Source organism: Leptodactylus fuscus, chromosome 1 (genome assembly GCF_031893055.1).
Source record: "Leptodactylus fuscus isolate aLepFus1 chromosome 1, aLepFus1.hap2, whole genome shotgun sequence".
Classification (NCBI taxonomy): domain Eukaryota; kingdom Metazoa; phylum Chordata; class Amphibia; order Anura; family Leptodactylidae; genus Leptodactylus; species Leptodactylus fuscus.
This window is the reverse complement of record NC_134265.1, coordinates 220,996,882-221,013,260: the sequence shown is the minus strand read 5'-3', so window position 1 is coordinate 221,013,260 and position 16,379 is coordinate 220,996,882. Positions and strand designations below refer to the sequence as shown.

Below are 16,379 nucleotides of genomic sequence, written 5' to 3'. Positions count from 1 at the left end.
CACACTGGTTAAAATGTAGGTTGTGGGTATATGGAGCTCCTCTAACTCGACTGCTCTCTATTATATACAGGTGTGACTAAAACACTGGGAATAGTTGCAGTGGGAAAGGGTCCCAATCCGTCTCCATAAGGTTTAAAAAGATCCCACATCAGTGAGATCTTTTTAAACTCCACTGCTCTCTAAATCTAGGTGGGCCAAGATTCTAACGCCATGGCTCAAAAGCTAAGTCATTTGAAGTGACCATTTCCCTGCTTGGAGAAATGCTTTGCTCATTGAACTTTAAGGGGGAAGTGGGGTAGGAGCATAGATAGAAAACTCTCTCATAGATCTAGGAGTCATCTCAGGCAAGATGGCAGCCACCATAACTGTGTGGAGAGGTGAACTGCTAACATAGCCATTAAATATGGAGCCTGACTGAATACATTGACAGTTTGTTGGGTGTCTGTCTAGAGCAGGGGTGGGCAATTAATTTTCCCATGGGGCCACATGAGAAATTGTAACGGTTCTAGAGGGTCATGCGCGTTGTGGCAAATTTAGCTCCACCTAATTCTCTGCTGACTCCGCCCATTCTCAATCATTTTTCCATGTGCCCCACAAAGTAAATTCCTCCTACAGTCACCCTAACATTATACTCCCCCCACATTATAACGTTTCCCTCCAAATGTCCCACAGTATTAAGTTCCTCTGGTGCCCCAGTATAAACCAGCAGAAACTAGAGGGGACATTAAACTGGGGCAGCTGGAGGGGGACATTAAACTGGGGGCAACTAGAGGCAGACATGTCCCCCTCCAGCTACCCCCATGGTTTAATATCCTCCTCCAGCTGCCCCAGTTTAATGTCCCCCCTACATGTGCATTAAGTTTAACTGCCCCCTACATCTGCCCCTAGTTCCTCCCTCTTGCTCACACATGCTGTCTCCTCTCTCTATCATCCAGCAGCCTCCATTGCCAGCAGCTTTCAGCAAGCACAGTCCCGTGTGGCTCCGCCCACTAACAAGTCATAGCCTATCCTGGTGATAGGCTGTGATGACATCATCACAGGTCCTTCAAAAACCTTCCACTAGCTATGCGGGCCGGATAGAAGCAGTCAGAGGGCCGGCTGTTGGCCAGGTCTGGTCTAGACTGAAAGCAGCGCATGAAAAAGCTGTGTGCTGAAGACTCTCTCATCTGCTAATTTCAGGCAGACATTGTGATGTATTATTCATGAGACTACAATCCAAATCCATTATATACAGCGGCATAACTAGGAACGACGGGGCCCCGTGGCGAGCTTTTGACATGGGCCCCCGACCGACACCCACCGAAGACCCCGACCATACCCCCCCCACCCCGCATTTCTACGCTCTCTATTATGTCCCATAGTGGCCCCTGTACACACTGTGACCCCTGAGTATAATAATAACCACTGCCAGGATCGGTTAGTAAATAGGGACAGTTACTGGCTGGAGTAACTCCCAATATCCTGGGCCTGGTAGTTACACCACTGATTATATACAAAAACACACAAATATTTTTTGCCTACGTTTGGGTTTTTTTTTGTTTTGTTTTGGGGTTTTTTTTTTTTTTTTGTTTTTTTTTTTGGGGGGGGGGGGGGTCATTAACCATGAAAAGAAAACCTTAGTGGAATAATCTTTATTACTGGAGGTTTTTCCTTCTGCTTTAATTGAAATTTTATTTTCAATGTGTGTGCAGCTTTACCATGATATAAAGCCATCTACAGGGCTAAACTGCCCATTAACTGCATCAAAATCTTTGGCAAAATGGAAGTGACAAAACATACAGTATATTCTAGTACAATAGACTCAGACTAGACAAAGCGCAACAGTGAACAAAAACATTAGTAATCAGCAGACTTTACAATGTCATATCTTCACTGGGTTTTTATTTTTTTATTTATTTAATTTTTTTTACACTTCGTGTCAACTTTTGATTTTCTGGCAGTATTTATGTCATTTGGATCCTTTCTGTGAAATCCTGCATTTTTTTCTCTCTTTCCCTTGTTTCTGCATTGAAAGCAGTTTCTGCCTCTCACTGAGTGTGTGAAGTACAGGCTTGGAGTATGGGGCAGTGTAAAAAGTAGAGAAAATGAGGGTGGGGAGGGTCATTTCACACAGTTATATATCTTAGATTTTTTCCAGATCCATCACTGGTTGAAAGAGTCGGTGTAATAAATGTGACAAATATCCTAATCTTGACTGTGTTTTCAACCAATGACACTGAATCTCTGGAGATAACACTGCATCCTTAAAGGGGTATTCCAACGTCGAATATTCACCAGTCTTCGTTGCTGTAAAATCTTCTGTCTTCCTGCTTTGTTGCGTCACTAGTGGGCGGGGTTACATATGCAAAGCCAGCAGCGAGATGCCGCTGGCCCTGCGTGCACGCTCATAGATGGTGAGACCAGTCTAGCCTTCACAATGCCAATACAGACCCGGCATCCGCCTCTCTATTACAGCGGATGCCGGGTCTGTATTCGCATTGTGAGGGCTAGACTGGTCTCACCATCTATGAGCGTGCACACAGGGCCAGCGGCATCTCGCTTTACATATGTGAATACAGACCCGGCATCCGCTGTAATAGAGAGGCAGATGCCGGCAACAGTTAGACGCCGGCACAGATGCCTGCGGCATCGCTATGCTCCTGCCCTGCACGAAGCCAGCAGCGATGTTGTAGGCATCTGTGCCGGCATCTCACCCTCCACGGCATCCGCCTCTCTATTACAGTGGATGCCGGGTCTGTATTGGTGGCCCCTTCCCCCCAAAGGGTACACTACCCCCCCCCCTCCAGGCTCGCTCCCGTGCACTTAGCCCCTCCTCCCTCCCCCCTGAGAGCAGGCTGATATATCACTTGACTTATGACCAGATAAGTCAAGGGATGTGTCAAAAAAAAAAAAATGAATAAAGTAAGATAATGGACAAACAAAGCAGTTTTGCTGAAGCAATGTATTTAGGAAAAGTCTTACATTCACAAGCAGTATAGATAGGATCATTATGATGGGACAACCCCTTTAAGTGTCATATGAAAGAAGAGAATCTCCTCTTTCATATGACACCAGAAGCAAGTTTGCTCATTTTATTATGTCCTAGATATAACTGGATGAATTGATCCTCCCCCAGCCTCATTTTCTCTACATTTTACACAGCCCTGTACTCCAAGCCTGTTCTCTATACACAGCAACATTCAGTGAGAGGCAGAATGAGCTCTTAATACAGAAACAAGGGAAAGAATATCACAGAAAGGAAACAAAATATGTTAAAGTATATTACAAAATGTATTAAAAGGGATTCTATCATTAGAATCCCATTTTTTTAAGATTAACACATAGGAATAGCCTTAAAAAGAGAGCCATTCTTCTCCTACCTTTAGAAGTCTTCCCCGTGCAGTCGTTCTGGTGATATTCTACACAGTATGCTCGTGGCTACAGACATGCGCAGTCGGCTGTGCATGCCTAGGATTTTGAAGACCAGGCTGCAAGAAGTCGCGGCGGAGAGCTGTTCCAAAAGATGAAGCGACACTGGAGATTTTTCAAGCAGCATTGGGGACACCCCCAGTGTTGTTTGAGCGCAGGGGGAATAGCCACAGTGCAGCAAGAAAAATAGTTTGCATACCACAGAAAACAGGGAACATCACCGGAACGGCGGTGGGAAGAAGACTTCTAAAGGTAGGAGAGGAATAGCCTTTCTTAAGGCTATTCCTATGTGTTAGAATCCCTTTAATGACACAAATACTGCCAGAAAATCAAAAGCTGTCTGAAAGTTTAGTTATACTTTAAGCATATAATGCTCCCAATGTCCCAATCTGTGGACATAGTTATTATTCTGTCCGTTAATACGTGGCATTGTGTATCATATAGCAGGTACCCTGTGTTTACTTCTTTTACTACAGCCTCACATGAGTCCGCTGCACGGTCATGCAATCTGCAGGCTGACCTGCCAATTCACTCCATGGCCAGAAGTCAATTTTTTATGCCTCCATCTAAGACAGACTTGAATGGAGGCACTCAAAGACCATACAGAAGAACCATTTTGTTTAAAAGTCACACACAGTGTGCAGGACTCAACCCTGCTATAAATGACACAATGGCCTCCATTTATGGCAGAATAGGACAAACAGCTGGGAGTATAGATTTAATTGTAAAAGCTTACAGAAAATGTTCTGAAATGCTAGTTTAGTCATATTCTTATATACAAATAAGCTTAGAGAGTTAGACAGATATACTTACAAAATCGCACATTGATAGGCCAGATCATTATGGAACTAAGTGACAAAGCAGCCACTAGAGATACAGCACCGGTTATGGTCACCATCACCCAGTGATAAAATGGAGTACAGGCTGGACAACAAAGCTGAGTACTAAAGGGAAGATAAAAACAAATGATAGTTATAAATCCAGTTTTCCTAATAAGTGAACTACCAAGCAGCACAATGTGGTCTTGGAGAGTATTCTGTTAAATTAAATTTATTACTAAAGAGAAAAAAACCAAAAAAAACCCAAAGGGTCAATAAAGCACACACACATATATGGTTGGGTTGGGCAACTGTGTCAGAATAAACAATTTTTGCAAACTGGTTAGAAAATTTATTGATTATATGTTTGATCCTCTTGTAACTTTTGAACATTTATTTTCAGGTTCATGAAGAGGGAAGCATTCAGACATACTAAGGAAAGAGACATCTGTAAATTCATTGTGACCCTGCTTTGAAGCAGTACTTGCCAGATAAACCAGCAATCAATCACATATAGGAAGTCAAGAATTTTTGTATCACAGGGCCAGAGATGATGCAGCTGTCCATGTGGAAATTGCATTGCATGTGTCAATACTGACTCAGTGAGTTATGGGGGTGGTATATTTTGCCATATGTCCATGTAATCTAATATATATACTGAGGTTGGGTAATCTGTTTAGGTATTTGGTCAACAAAATGAGAAGGAAGAAGTTCTGAATTGACAATCCTAAACACTTCAGATTACATCCTAATCAAGTATGAATTGGACTTAGTGGTGGAAATTGGACGAAATTATTGGCCCAAAAGGGAATGAGATTTTTTTTTCCTTCTTTCATTTCATTATTTTGTATATGGCTTTTTCGATTTGATCTTGGTAATAATGTGGTATATAAAATACTAACAGTTTAGTTTGATGTAGGTTAGGTCCAGCATTCACTGTAGTTAGTGGGTGTATGTCCTCATACCCATTAATATATATATTTTTTAGACCAGTGTTTTATTTTTATCATTGTCTGCATTTTAGGATAAACCAATATTGTGTATGTAAGAGGATTCCTGGGTTGTGGAGAAGAGAGTTTTTAATTTAATAAAATTAATTTGCACTTGTAACAATCATTTGTGTCATAATTTTAGTTATTTAATGATTGTCATGAATTTCTGTATTTTACAAAATATTAGCATTTATGAATTCCAAAGATGTTTTGGGCACATTTTACCACCTAATATATATATATATATATATATATATATATATATATATATATATATATACACACACACACACACACACACACACACACACACACACACACACACACACACACACACACACACACAACGGACAGTGAAAACACTGGTAATACTTACTGACATGGATGCAGAGACTGTATGAGCACTACGGCCAGGCCATTGGCCACTTTGTCAGTGAAACTCATGGCTCCATATACAAAGGCTCCACTGTGCTGTAAAGTTACAAGAAACAAAACGAGTTAATGCTTACAATAAAAAAAAAAAAAAATTATGGATATGCAAATGTCACTGATTTTGACCAATTTCACTTTAAATTTCTTTATTTTTTTGTGTTAATAGACACAAAATTATATTATAAAGAACATTTTACTGATATACAACTGATCTACCGTATGTCATTGTAATGAATTTACAGTTTATAGTAAACTCCGTAAGAAAATCCTATCCTTAATGTCCAGATTTAGGATAATATAGCATATAAAAGATATCTTCAACTCTTACAGCTCACCATTTCCCTCTAATGGCCAAATATCATGCTGCACATGAGAAGTGTGGAAATCCATACAAACGACATTTGAGTAGGTAGTACTTACTGAGTGGGGTCCAATAAGATCAGCAGTCATAGAAAGAGATGTAACCAAGATCGTAGCCGACCCAGATCCCAAAAGAACAGCAGCTCCATAGACAGCCACACTAAGCTCTGGATCTAGAGCTACCCAGGCAGAAAAAGCAGCAATAGCAAGCAGACCTAAAAAATAGGTAATCTGGAAAAGCAAAGAGGTACAAACTAAACAAAGAGAAACACACTATGCTATATTTAGTTTTCTTATGTAGCCTCAAATCACAACTCACATTGCGTCCAATATATTTGTTGACTGGCTTCATTAGGAATGATGAAACAAATCCACTCACATACATGACCAGTGGAATTGTAGCAATATAATTCTAGAGAAAAGTGAAACGGTATTAAAAATATCACTAGGTGAAGTCGTCACAGTATGAACTATGTAATAGCTCAGGCACATTGTTATAAAACCTGCATGAAAATTTACTGGAGGGGAACCCACACAGGTTTCCCTATAGTCCTATAGTTATAATCAAAGCACAAAGTCCTTAAAGGGATTAATTAATCCATTAAAGCAACTTTTTTTTTTCTAATTACCACGTCGGAATAGCCTTAAGAAAGGCTAGTTGTCTCCTACCTTTAGATGTGGTCTCAGTCGCGCTGTTCCTTAGAAATACCGGTATGCTAATGAGGTCTCGGCAGCAATGGGGGCGTCCTTCTTCGTCATCTGCCTCCTCCCCTTGTCTGTCGTCTTTTTTCTTCGTCATGTCTGACACCTGCGCAGACCTCCGACGCCTGGATGAGTTCACTCACAGGGCTGTACGGACATGCGCAGTCGGCTCTAACAGGGTCTCGCTGTCAGAGCTGACTGCGCAGGCGTCAGACATGACGAAGAAAGAAGACGACAGACAAGGGGAGGAGGCAGATGAAGAAGGACGCCCCCATTGCTGCCGAGACCTCATTAGCATACCGGTAAGTACTGGTATTTCTAAGGAATGACGCGATGGAGACAACATCTAAAGGTAGGAGACGAATAGCCTTTCTTAAGGCTATTCCGACGTGGTAATTAGAAAAGAAGTTGCTTTAATGGTAGAATCCCTTTAAAGGAAACCTCTGCTCTGGGGACCTTCAGTGAAAAGCACTGCGGGGAAAAACCACAACGCGTTGCGGCTGCAGTTTTTCCCGCAACGCTTTTTGGTGTAGCCCGCATAGCCTAAATTATCTCTTTTCTGCTAGCAGAAAAAAAAAAAAAAAAAAAAAAAAAAAAAAAAAAAGCGTTTATGCTCAATCTTCAAGCAGATTCCACGTGATAACTCCCAGTGAAGTTATAGGGAGGCAGGAAATTACTGCCAGAGGTGCAGAATTGGATATGGAATTTGGTCAAGCAGAAAAATTCAACCTCAAAATTCCTGTGGTTTTTATTTTTTCGTGACACATTATACTTAGTCAATTTTGGTCAATATGTTTTGTCTTCGATTATGAAAAAATATGAAATTTGGTGAAAATTTTTTGGGGAAAAAAAAAATGCAGGTTTTCAAACTTTGGGTAGTATGACTATCTATATGAAAGGACTACAATTTCAAATTACTTCAAAAATATAATTTACCACATCTCTGCTTTATGTTTCACTCAAACTTTAATGACTATATGATATACAGATATTATAAGGCTTACAAGTCTAGCAGTAATTTCACAATTTTTCAAGAATATTTCCAAACCACATTTTTCAAGGGACCAGTTCAGTTCTGAAAGGGCTTGGAAGACCTCTCTAATAGTAACCCCCATAAAATCACAAAATTGCATTCGTGAAATAATTCAAAATAGCATTTAGAAAATTTCTTAACCCTTTCAGAATTTCACAGCAATTAAAACAAAATGGAGGTCAAATTTACACTTTTCAATTTCTGTTACTAATATATTCATTTAGCCCTAGAATTTACACATTCATAAAGGGGTTAAAGGAGAAAATGCGGGCCACAACCTGTTATGCAATTTCTCCATGGCATGTAATTATGACACATTAGGATATAAACTGATGTATGGACATACAGAACAGTGGAAACCCTCCCCCTCCAAAATGTGACCCCATTTTGAAATGTAGTCCCCTCAAGCAATTTATCAAGGGTTAGAGTACTTTAACCACGCAGATGTGTCACTGAATTTTTAACCACAGAGATGTGAAAGTGAAAAATTACTAACGTAATAAGTCACTATAGCTTCAAATTTTTCAATTTCACAAAGGGTTAAAGGAGAAAAAGCATCCATTATTTGTTAAGCAATTTCTGCTGACTAGAAATGGCTCACATGTGGTCGGAGACTGCTGTATGGTCACACAGTGGGAATAAAGGAACAGAAAAATATTTGGGAGGACAGAATTTGATATCGTTTACAGGTACAATGTCACATGTGCTGAGCCCCTAAAGTGCCAGAATAGTGGAAATCCCCAAATGACCTCAATTTGGAAGTTACACCCTTTGAAAAAAAAAAAAAAAAATCATCATCAAGGGGTATAGCAAGCATTTGGACCCCACTGGTATTGCATGAATTTATTTTTCAGAGATTCCTGCATAACAGGGAACTTTACCGGGAAAGTGTTACCCTGGTACAATACAGGCACCTTCCATTCCAAAAGTACTGGGGCCCTGCCCTTCCTGGTCAACAATTACCAAAGTCTTCATAACTTTCTCCTATAACTCAAGGAAAGTATCTGTACAATGTGCACTGCCAACTTTTCTTGTACCACACTATTTTTTCGCTTGGCACTATATGGCTTCAGGACTTGTAAGTCAGGATGTAAGGATGCAGTCTTACATGGGGGTAAAGGTACTGGTACCCCGCATAGAGACAAGAGTTGCCATGAATTGAGGACAGGACAAATACATTCAACTAAACTGAGGCACCTAAAGAGTGTGATGCTGGTGTAGAAGTTATCCATATAGGCGATAACCCTGATTCAGCAGTGGGTGCAGCAAATCCCACACAATTACTCCTAAGATTGGGGGGCATTCTGGGGGCTCAATTTTTGCGGTCCATTCCTTCATAAACCCTAAACTTATGGGTTTACCCTGAGCTACTCTTGCACATTTTATACATTTTGTAACATGTCCTCTTACTGGGCAGGTATCCACAGAATTTCAGCCTCTCTTTGACCACTTTTATGCCAAATTTGCAGCATCATACAAACCTGAGCAGAACATTTCTATAGATGAACCTCTGATTAGTTTCAATGACTGGCCTGACTAACTAGGTTGTTTAAGTTTGGGGCATCTCACTGTGCATTATCAGTATAGTGCAAAAATTTCAGGATGGTTTCAAAACATGCCCTGCTCATGACCATTGGATAGATTGGAGTATTATACAAGATGTTTGCACTCCGATACTGCGAATTTGTGATATTTTCACTAAGCCCATATGCAGAGTAAGACGACAAAATCTTTGCTGCATTTACTAGAGTATACCTCTGGGACCTGGCATATGAAAAGGTGGTAGTTTGTTCTACAAATTGTTAGGCATACAAATTTGTTTGTCACCATAAAATCATCAGAGAAAAAGACTTTAAAAGGTAATTTCTCTAAAGCCTTCAGTCTCAGTTTGGATACCTGACCTGCCCTTAAAGTCAGGCAGCTGAGAGTCAATTTTCAGGGGGTGCGGATCCTCCTTTGGGCTCACTCATCACTAGAAGAGGAGGGAGGGAGGAGAGGAAAAAAAAAATAGAGTGGGGCATTTTCTTCTCCTTTGCTGGCCTTATCAATTTAAAAAAAAAAAAAAAAAAAACCCACAACATTAAAAAGTAAAAAAAACAAAAAGGAAGCCTGTTGTGACTTACCTTTGGAAGGTGCAATGAATAGGTCAAGTAGACAGCTATATATGTCTGCGATAAGTTTACTATGAGCCGTGTGCACATATATAAAAGAGCCACCTGAAAGCAACAAGTCAAACAATTACCTGTACATTTTACATAAATATCACCAGTCATTCATATACGTATTCAAGTGTCAGACGATTTACCTGATAGAAAGAAGGTTCTGAAAGCCAATGCTTCCACTGAAGCAATGGCACTGGTGAGCTTGGAAGTTGCTTATGAATGTCTTCATTTTCATCATCTGTTTCTGAAAGGCGTTGAAAATTTGCATGCTCCTTTGTTCCAATGTGGAATAATAGAGAGAATAAAGCTCCAACACCCACTACAATAAGAGCCAACATCTGCAATGCAGAAAAATGGTTTTAAAGACTCTATACAGTATATCCAATTGACCTACATTTGACATTTCTTAATGGACCTACTATGGGTACAAAGATATCAAGTGTTCCTAGTGGAGGCATTGATTTTACGTTACAATATATTTTCTTAAATTTGAAACCCTCATTGATCCTAAATCTTCATGTTTTGACTCTCCTCAAATATATGTAGGCAGATATCTGGGGCTCTATCAAAGAAACGTGGAACAGTGAAGTTAAAGGTCTGTGCTTGCTGCCAACATTACCGTACCCGAAATACAGGAATATCCTGCCGTCCCAAATGCTGTGCATCCTCTGTTTCGCTCAGTTCAAAGTGCAACAGCGCCCAAGCAATTGCATATACAGATATGTTTGCCAAGACTGTAAATGCATACCTGTGGAATTGCAGGGATAGAAAATAGGAATAAAAAATAAAATGATAAATGATATATTATATATTATATATAATAAATAAATACAGTGACAACCTACTCAAATGCATATTCTGTAATTCAGCAAGAAACAAAAAGATTTTACATCAATCTTCAAATGCTTCAAACAATATTTTAGTACTCATGTCTTGGAAGGAATTTCACCCCATTAAAAGGGGCTCTATCAGCAAAATCATGCTGCTAGGCACCACTAAAGTTATATTAAACTACCCCCCAGTTTTAAAATAATAACCTAAAACAGAATGTGATCTACTTACCCATCGTGCACGGTGGGCATTCAGGGTGCGCTGTCTTCTTCCACGCCTCCTCTTCCTGCGATGTCCTCAGGTCCCGTCTTCCTCCGGCGCTCGCGAACTGACATTGCTAAAAAAAAAAAAAAAAAAAAAAAAAAAAATGGGCATGAGCAGTAGCATGCCGCTTCTACTACGGCTACTGCGCATGCTCCCAGGCCATTTTTTTTTTTTAGCAATGTCAGTTCGCGAGCGCCGGAGGAAGACGGGACCCGAGGACATCGCAGGAAGAGGAGGTGTGGATGAAGAAGACGGCAGACCCTGAATGCCCGCCCACCGTGCACGATGCGTATGTAGATCACATTCCGTTTTAGGGTATTATTTTAAAACTGGGGGGTAGTTTAATATAACTTTAGCGGTGCCTGAATAGCCTTTTTTAAAGAAAAAAAACTTAGATGCACAGTACTAAAACTGCCATTAGCTCAGGAGGTTGGGCAGCCAAGGGCTTTCTCCTACCTAATCACATATCTGAACAGGAGGAGGCTGACCTTCAGGTAGTAGGGGTCATCACCATCAAGAAACCACGTAAATGGAACATAAAATGTACAATTTGGCTATAATGGGAACCACACAGACACAGAAAAAAAAAAAGAGGTAAGCAGTACACTCAAAATGTAGAAACGGTATAAAAATTATTTATCAAATACAACACACACACACAAGAAAAAAAACAAACAAACAATACAGGAGAGTTCCCACTAGAGGTCAGCATAGCCGCAAATAATTCGTCCCTATTACAAATTATTTATGAAATAAAAATCACATGGTGTTTTGTAAATACATTCAATATTAAAAGTTAATAAGCACAGCAGCATAAGGGTAAAGTATGTAGATGAAGTATTAAAGGATTTGCATATAACATATATATGAGCAATATTGTAAACCTCAAAAATGGCTAAAAACAATATGTTGCAGAAAAAGGACTGCATGAGAGGTACCAAGTAAAGAATAAATAACTAGTGTTGGTCAAAAGTATTGGCACCCCTGCAATTCTGTCAGATAATACTCATTTTCTTCCAGAAAATGATTGCAATCACACACTCTTTGGTATGATCTTGATTTAATTTGTCTTCAATGGAAAACCACAAAAAGAATTGTCAAAAAGCCAACACCAAACATAAAAAAAAGGGGGTGGACAAAAGTATTGGCACTGTTTGAAAAATCATGTGATGCTTCTCTAATTTGTGTAATTAACAGCACCTGTTACTTACCTGAGGCACCTAACAGGTGGTGGCAATAACTAAATCACACTTGCAGCCAGTTGAAATGGATTAAAGTTGACTCAACCTGTGTCCTTGTGTGTACCACATTGAGCATGGAGAAAAGCATGAAGACCAAAGAACTGTGAGGACTTGAGAAGCAAAATTGTGAGGAAGCAATCTCAAGGCTACAAGTCCATCTCCAAAGACCTGAATGTTCCAGTGTCTAACGTGTGCAGTGTCATCAAGTGGTTTAAAGCCCGTGGCACTGTGGCTAACCTCCCCAGATGTGGGCGGAAAAGAAAAATTGACGAGAGATTTCAACGCAAGATGGTGGATAAAGAACCTCGACTAACATCCAAACAAGTTCAAGCTGCCCTGCAGTCCGAGGGTGCAACAGTGTCAACCCGTACTATCCGTCGGTGTCTGAATGAAAAGGGACTGTATGGTAGGATACCCAGGAAGACCCCACTTCTTACCCAGAGACATAAAAAAGCCAGGCTGGAGTTTGCCAAAACTTACCTGAGAAAGCCAAAAACGTTTTGGAAGAATGTTCTCTGGTCAGATGAGACAAAAGTAGAGCTTTTTGGGAAAAGGCATCAACATAGAGTTTACAGGAAAAAAAGAGGCCTTCAAAGAAAAGAACACGGTCCCTACAGTCAAACATGGTGGAGGTTCCCTGATGTTTTGGGGTTGCTTTGCTGCCTCTGGCACTGGGCTGCTTGACCGTGTGCATGGCATTATGAAGTCTGAAGACTAACAACAAATTTTGCAGCATAATGTAGGGCCCAGTGTGAGAAATCTCAGTCTCCCTCAGAGGTCATGGGTCTTCCAGCAGGACAATGACCCAAAACACTTCAAAAAGCACTAGAAAGTGGTTTGAGAGAAAGCACTGGAGACTTCTAAAGCGGCCAGCAATGAGTCCAGACCTGAATCCCATAGAACACCTGTGGAGACATCTCAAAATGGCAGTTTGGAGAAGGCACCCTTCACATCTCAGGGACCTGGAGCAGTTTGCCAAAGAAGAATGGTCTAAAATTCCAGCAGAGCATTGTAAGAAACTCATTGATGGTTACCAGAAGCGATTGTTCGCAGTTATTTTGTCTAATGGTTGTGCTACCAAGTATTAGGCTGAAGGTGCCAATACTTTTGTCCGGCCCATTTTTGGAGTTTTGTGTAAAATGATCAATGATTTGACTTTTTTTTCATTCTCTTTTGTGTTTTTTTTTTATTGCAAGCAAAATAAATGAAGATATTAATACCAAAGAGTTTGTGCTTGCAATCATTCTCTGGAAGAAACTGAGTATTATCTGACAGAATTGCAGGGGTGCCAATACTTTTGGCCAAATAGAATATATATATATATATATATATATATATATATATATATATATCTCTATCTCTAAGCAGTTCAATATTGTGTAACTCCTACGCAGATAGAAGCATGACAGGGATAGGTTCCCTCTCAGTGGGCAATGTGCTGTTGGAGTGTGAAGGCTTCCATTCAAATTCATGGGGCCATTATTGTACCATCATATACAGCATTGTGTTTTGTCAGATTCAAGGAAACCGCTAATGGGAATAACCCAAATTACAGAAAAATAAGTGGCCCAGTTGACAATAGCAAACAAATGGCATTGCCAATTTAAAACTTTTACAAATTAGAAGCTTAGAAATTTTTTTTTTTTAAAGTCTAAAAATTGCAGGTTTTACCAGCGTTAAGCCCCCCCCCCAAAAAAAAAAAAAAAATTATATCAGGTTTACTAAATCGAACTGTTCAGTAAAGCAAATGTGGCCAGATGCAGACAGACTTAAAAACAGAGCAGGAAATTGAAATAAAATACAATTAAGGAAGTTGAGCTGGAAAGCCTGAAATTTTAAGTAAATCTACAAATGAAGTTCTTACAAAGTTATGCACATACTGTGTTATTGCTGCAGTATTTTTCTAACGTGCATGAATCTGCGGGTTTATGCATTTGTATATACTGTCTTTTTCTAAGTGCACACATGTTCTTGACTGTGGTAGTGACTGCATATCTACCTGATCTTCTCTTCACTACCTGTGAACCAATGACTATTGTTACAACATTTTTTCTGTGATCAGAGGCGGAACTTGAAGATCCTGGACCCAAATGTAAAAATCTATAACAAAGGCATATTTCTCATATCTCATATTCCAGAGAGGCTTTTGGGTCCCCTCAGGAACACTGTACTACACTCCCTATAGTTGCCCATTTTATCTGGCTAGGGCACCAAATTGTCGTTTCCCAGTTCTTCCTTTAGACAAATGTGTATATGAACTTCATATTTCATTATCCCTTGTAAGTGTATCTAATGTGGTCTTTATTTCTATTGCAAGACAGTCCATGATTTATCACATGACGACTCCAGTGACATTAAAGGGGTTTTTCCATCTCAGTCTTTCACCAGTCTGCCTGTACTTCCTGCTTCTCTCACCATCTTCATTTCTCCTTCCTCCTGCTAAACTGCCAGATAAGTCTCAGAACACTTATACTGATCAGATAATATGTAGATGCTCCTACAGAATGGACTCCGTTTTATCTCTGTGTTTAGAGAGAACAGATCTCAATAGGCAAACTGTAATTAGCTGAATCTGACAAGAGCAGTGACTGAGGTCACTTGGTAGGTCCATGGTTATAGCAAGGCTGGGTAAACAATGGAAGGAATAAATTCACATACCAGGCAAACAAAGCAGAATTTCTAAAGCAATATATTTAGGAAAAGTCTTCAATTTACATAAGCTACCAGTATAGATAGGATCCTTGAGATGGGAATACCCCTTTAAGTAAAAAAGAGGCTGTTCAGCATTATCTTATTGAGGACCTTAGAAGCTAGTTGAAAATGCCTTTCTTTTTTGTAGGGTCAGGTCTCAGCTTAAAAACAACATACATACAGGTGTAAACAGAACAGGTGGATCATGCTTCTCAGCGATTCATTTGAATTACAGAAGTCACGACCTAGCAACAGAGATGAACTGCTGCTGTTTGCTGCCTCTCCTGCCCATTACCAAAAAGACTATAATTTTGGCAGATGTTCACCTCAATTCCTCTTCGTTTTCCACCATCTGAACAAAGCAGAAACTGTACAGATAATGCCAGCCTTGCATCATTACCAAGATTTCACAGATAGGGTTCACCTGGTAGCAGTTCATTCAGAGTCTTTAGGTAGAAGGTAGGAGAGACTTCTTTTTCCTACTTTATTTTGTGGCGATAGTCCTGACAATGTATGTGGTGTGAAATTATGGAGATACTGCTGCCAGTGGGGTACAGGTGGAGTAGTGGACACCATACCTGCCATTAGGAGAGGGGAACTGTTGGGGAGCAATGTTGCTACCAGTGATGTTACACTGTAGAGTTTGACCATTCTGCTTAGATAGTGTGTTGTACAGTGGTATCTGTTTAGCAGAAACCACATTTGGAGTCATTTTCTGCTGAATGTTGAGGTTGGTGTTGCTGGAGAAATTTTTTCTGCTGCTAGGGGTATTATGTGGCTGCACTGTGGTATCTGTTCAATGTCATGTCCATAGCAGTGTTTCCTTGCTGGTGTTGCCCCAGTATCATGACAGACTCGTTCCGGGTTTGTAAGTCAGAAATATAAATAAAATTTTGGGAAGCCGTAACCTACAGTTATCATTGGATGTATTATGCTACATGGTATGGGGGGGGGGCAAAAAAAAAAAAAAAAAAATCCCAGAAAACCTGTAAGTTGAAAGGAGGATCTAGAGTCTTATTGGGACACTTGTAACCTAGAAGCCAGATGAAATACAGTTGGACATTGCAGCCTGGTTCCATATGGTATCCTGTGTCACATTTGCCCACAGCTATTGCAGCCTAGCCCAGGGACATAACTAAATGCAGTTTAAGGCTAAGGCTAAGGACCCATGTTGTAGAAACGCAGCTCCTTTTGTTGCAGATTTTGCTGCAGTTTTTTTGAGCCAAACCTTGGAAAGGCTACAAAAGGAATGGGAAATATATAGGAAGTTATTATACTTCTACCTTCTGCTCAATCCACTCCTGGCTTTGGTTCAAAAATAAACAGCAAAATCTGCAACAAAAGAAGCTGCGTTTCTCAGCCTAAAGAATGTTCACGGTTAATGGATACTTGGTTGTGTGTATGGACATGCCCATGTCCAGCTGCCACAAATCTCCACGGATTTG

General features: G+C 40.1%; 1 protein-coding gene across 1 annotated transcript in view; it reads right to left on the bottom strand.

Annotated features, from left to right (window-relative positions):
- MFSD12 (major facilitator superfamily domain containing 12) overlaps nucleotides 1-16,379 on the bottom strand; it is a 58,203-nt gene that overhangs the window by 16,574 nt on the left and 25,250 nt on the right. The window contains exons 3-9 of the mRNA XM_075283505.1: nucleotides 10,532-10,655; nucleotides 10,051-10,245; nucleotides 9,869-9,961; nucleotides 6,330-6,422; nucleotides 6,071-6,241; nucleotides 5,595-5,689; nucleotides 4,222-4,352 (exon numbers count right to left, since the gene is read on the bottom strand). Coding sequence (XP_075139606.1) covers nucleotides 4,222-4,352; nucleotides 5,595-5,689; nucleotides 6,071-6,241; nucleotides 6,330-6,422; nucleotides 9,869-9,961; nucleotides 10,051-10,245; nucleotides 10,532-10,655 — 902 coding nt within the window. The remainder of the gene's footprint in view (nucleotides 1-4,221; nucleotides 4,353-5,594; nucleotides 5,690-6,070; nucleotides 6,242-6,329; nucleotides 6,423-9,868; nucleotides 9,962-10,050; nucleotides 10,246-10,531; nucleotides 10,656-16,379) is intronic.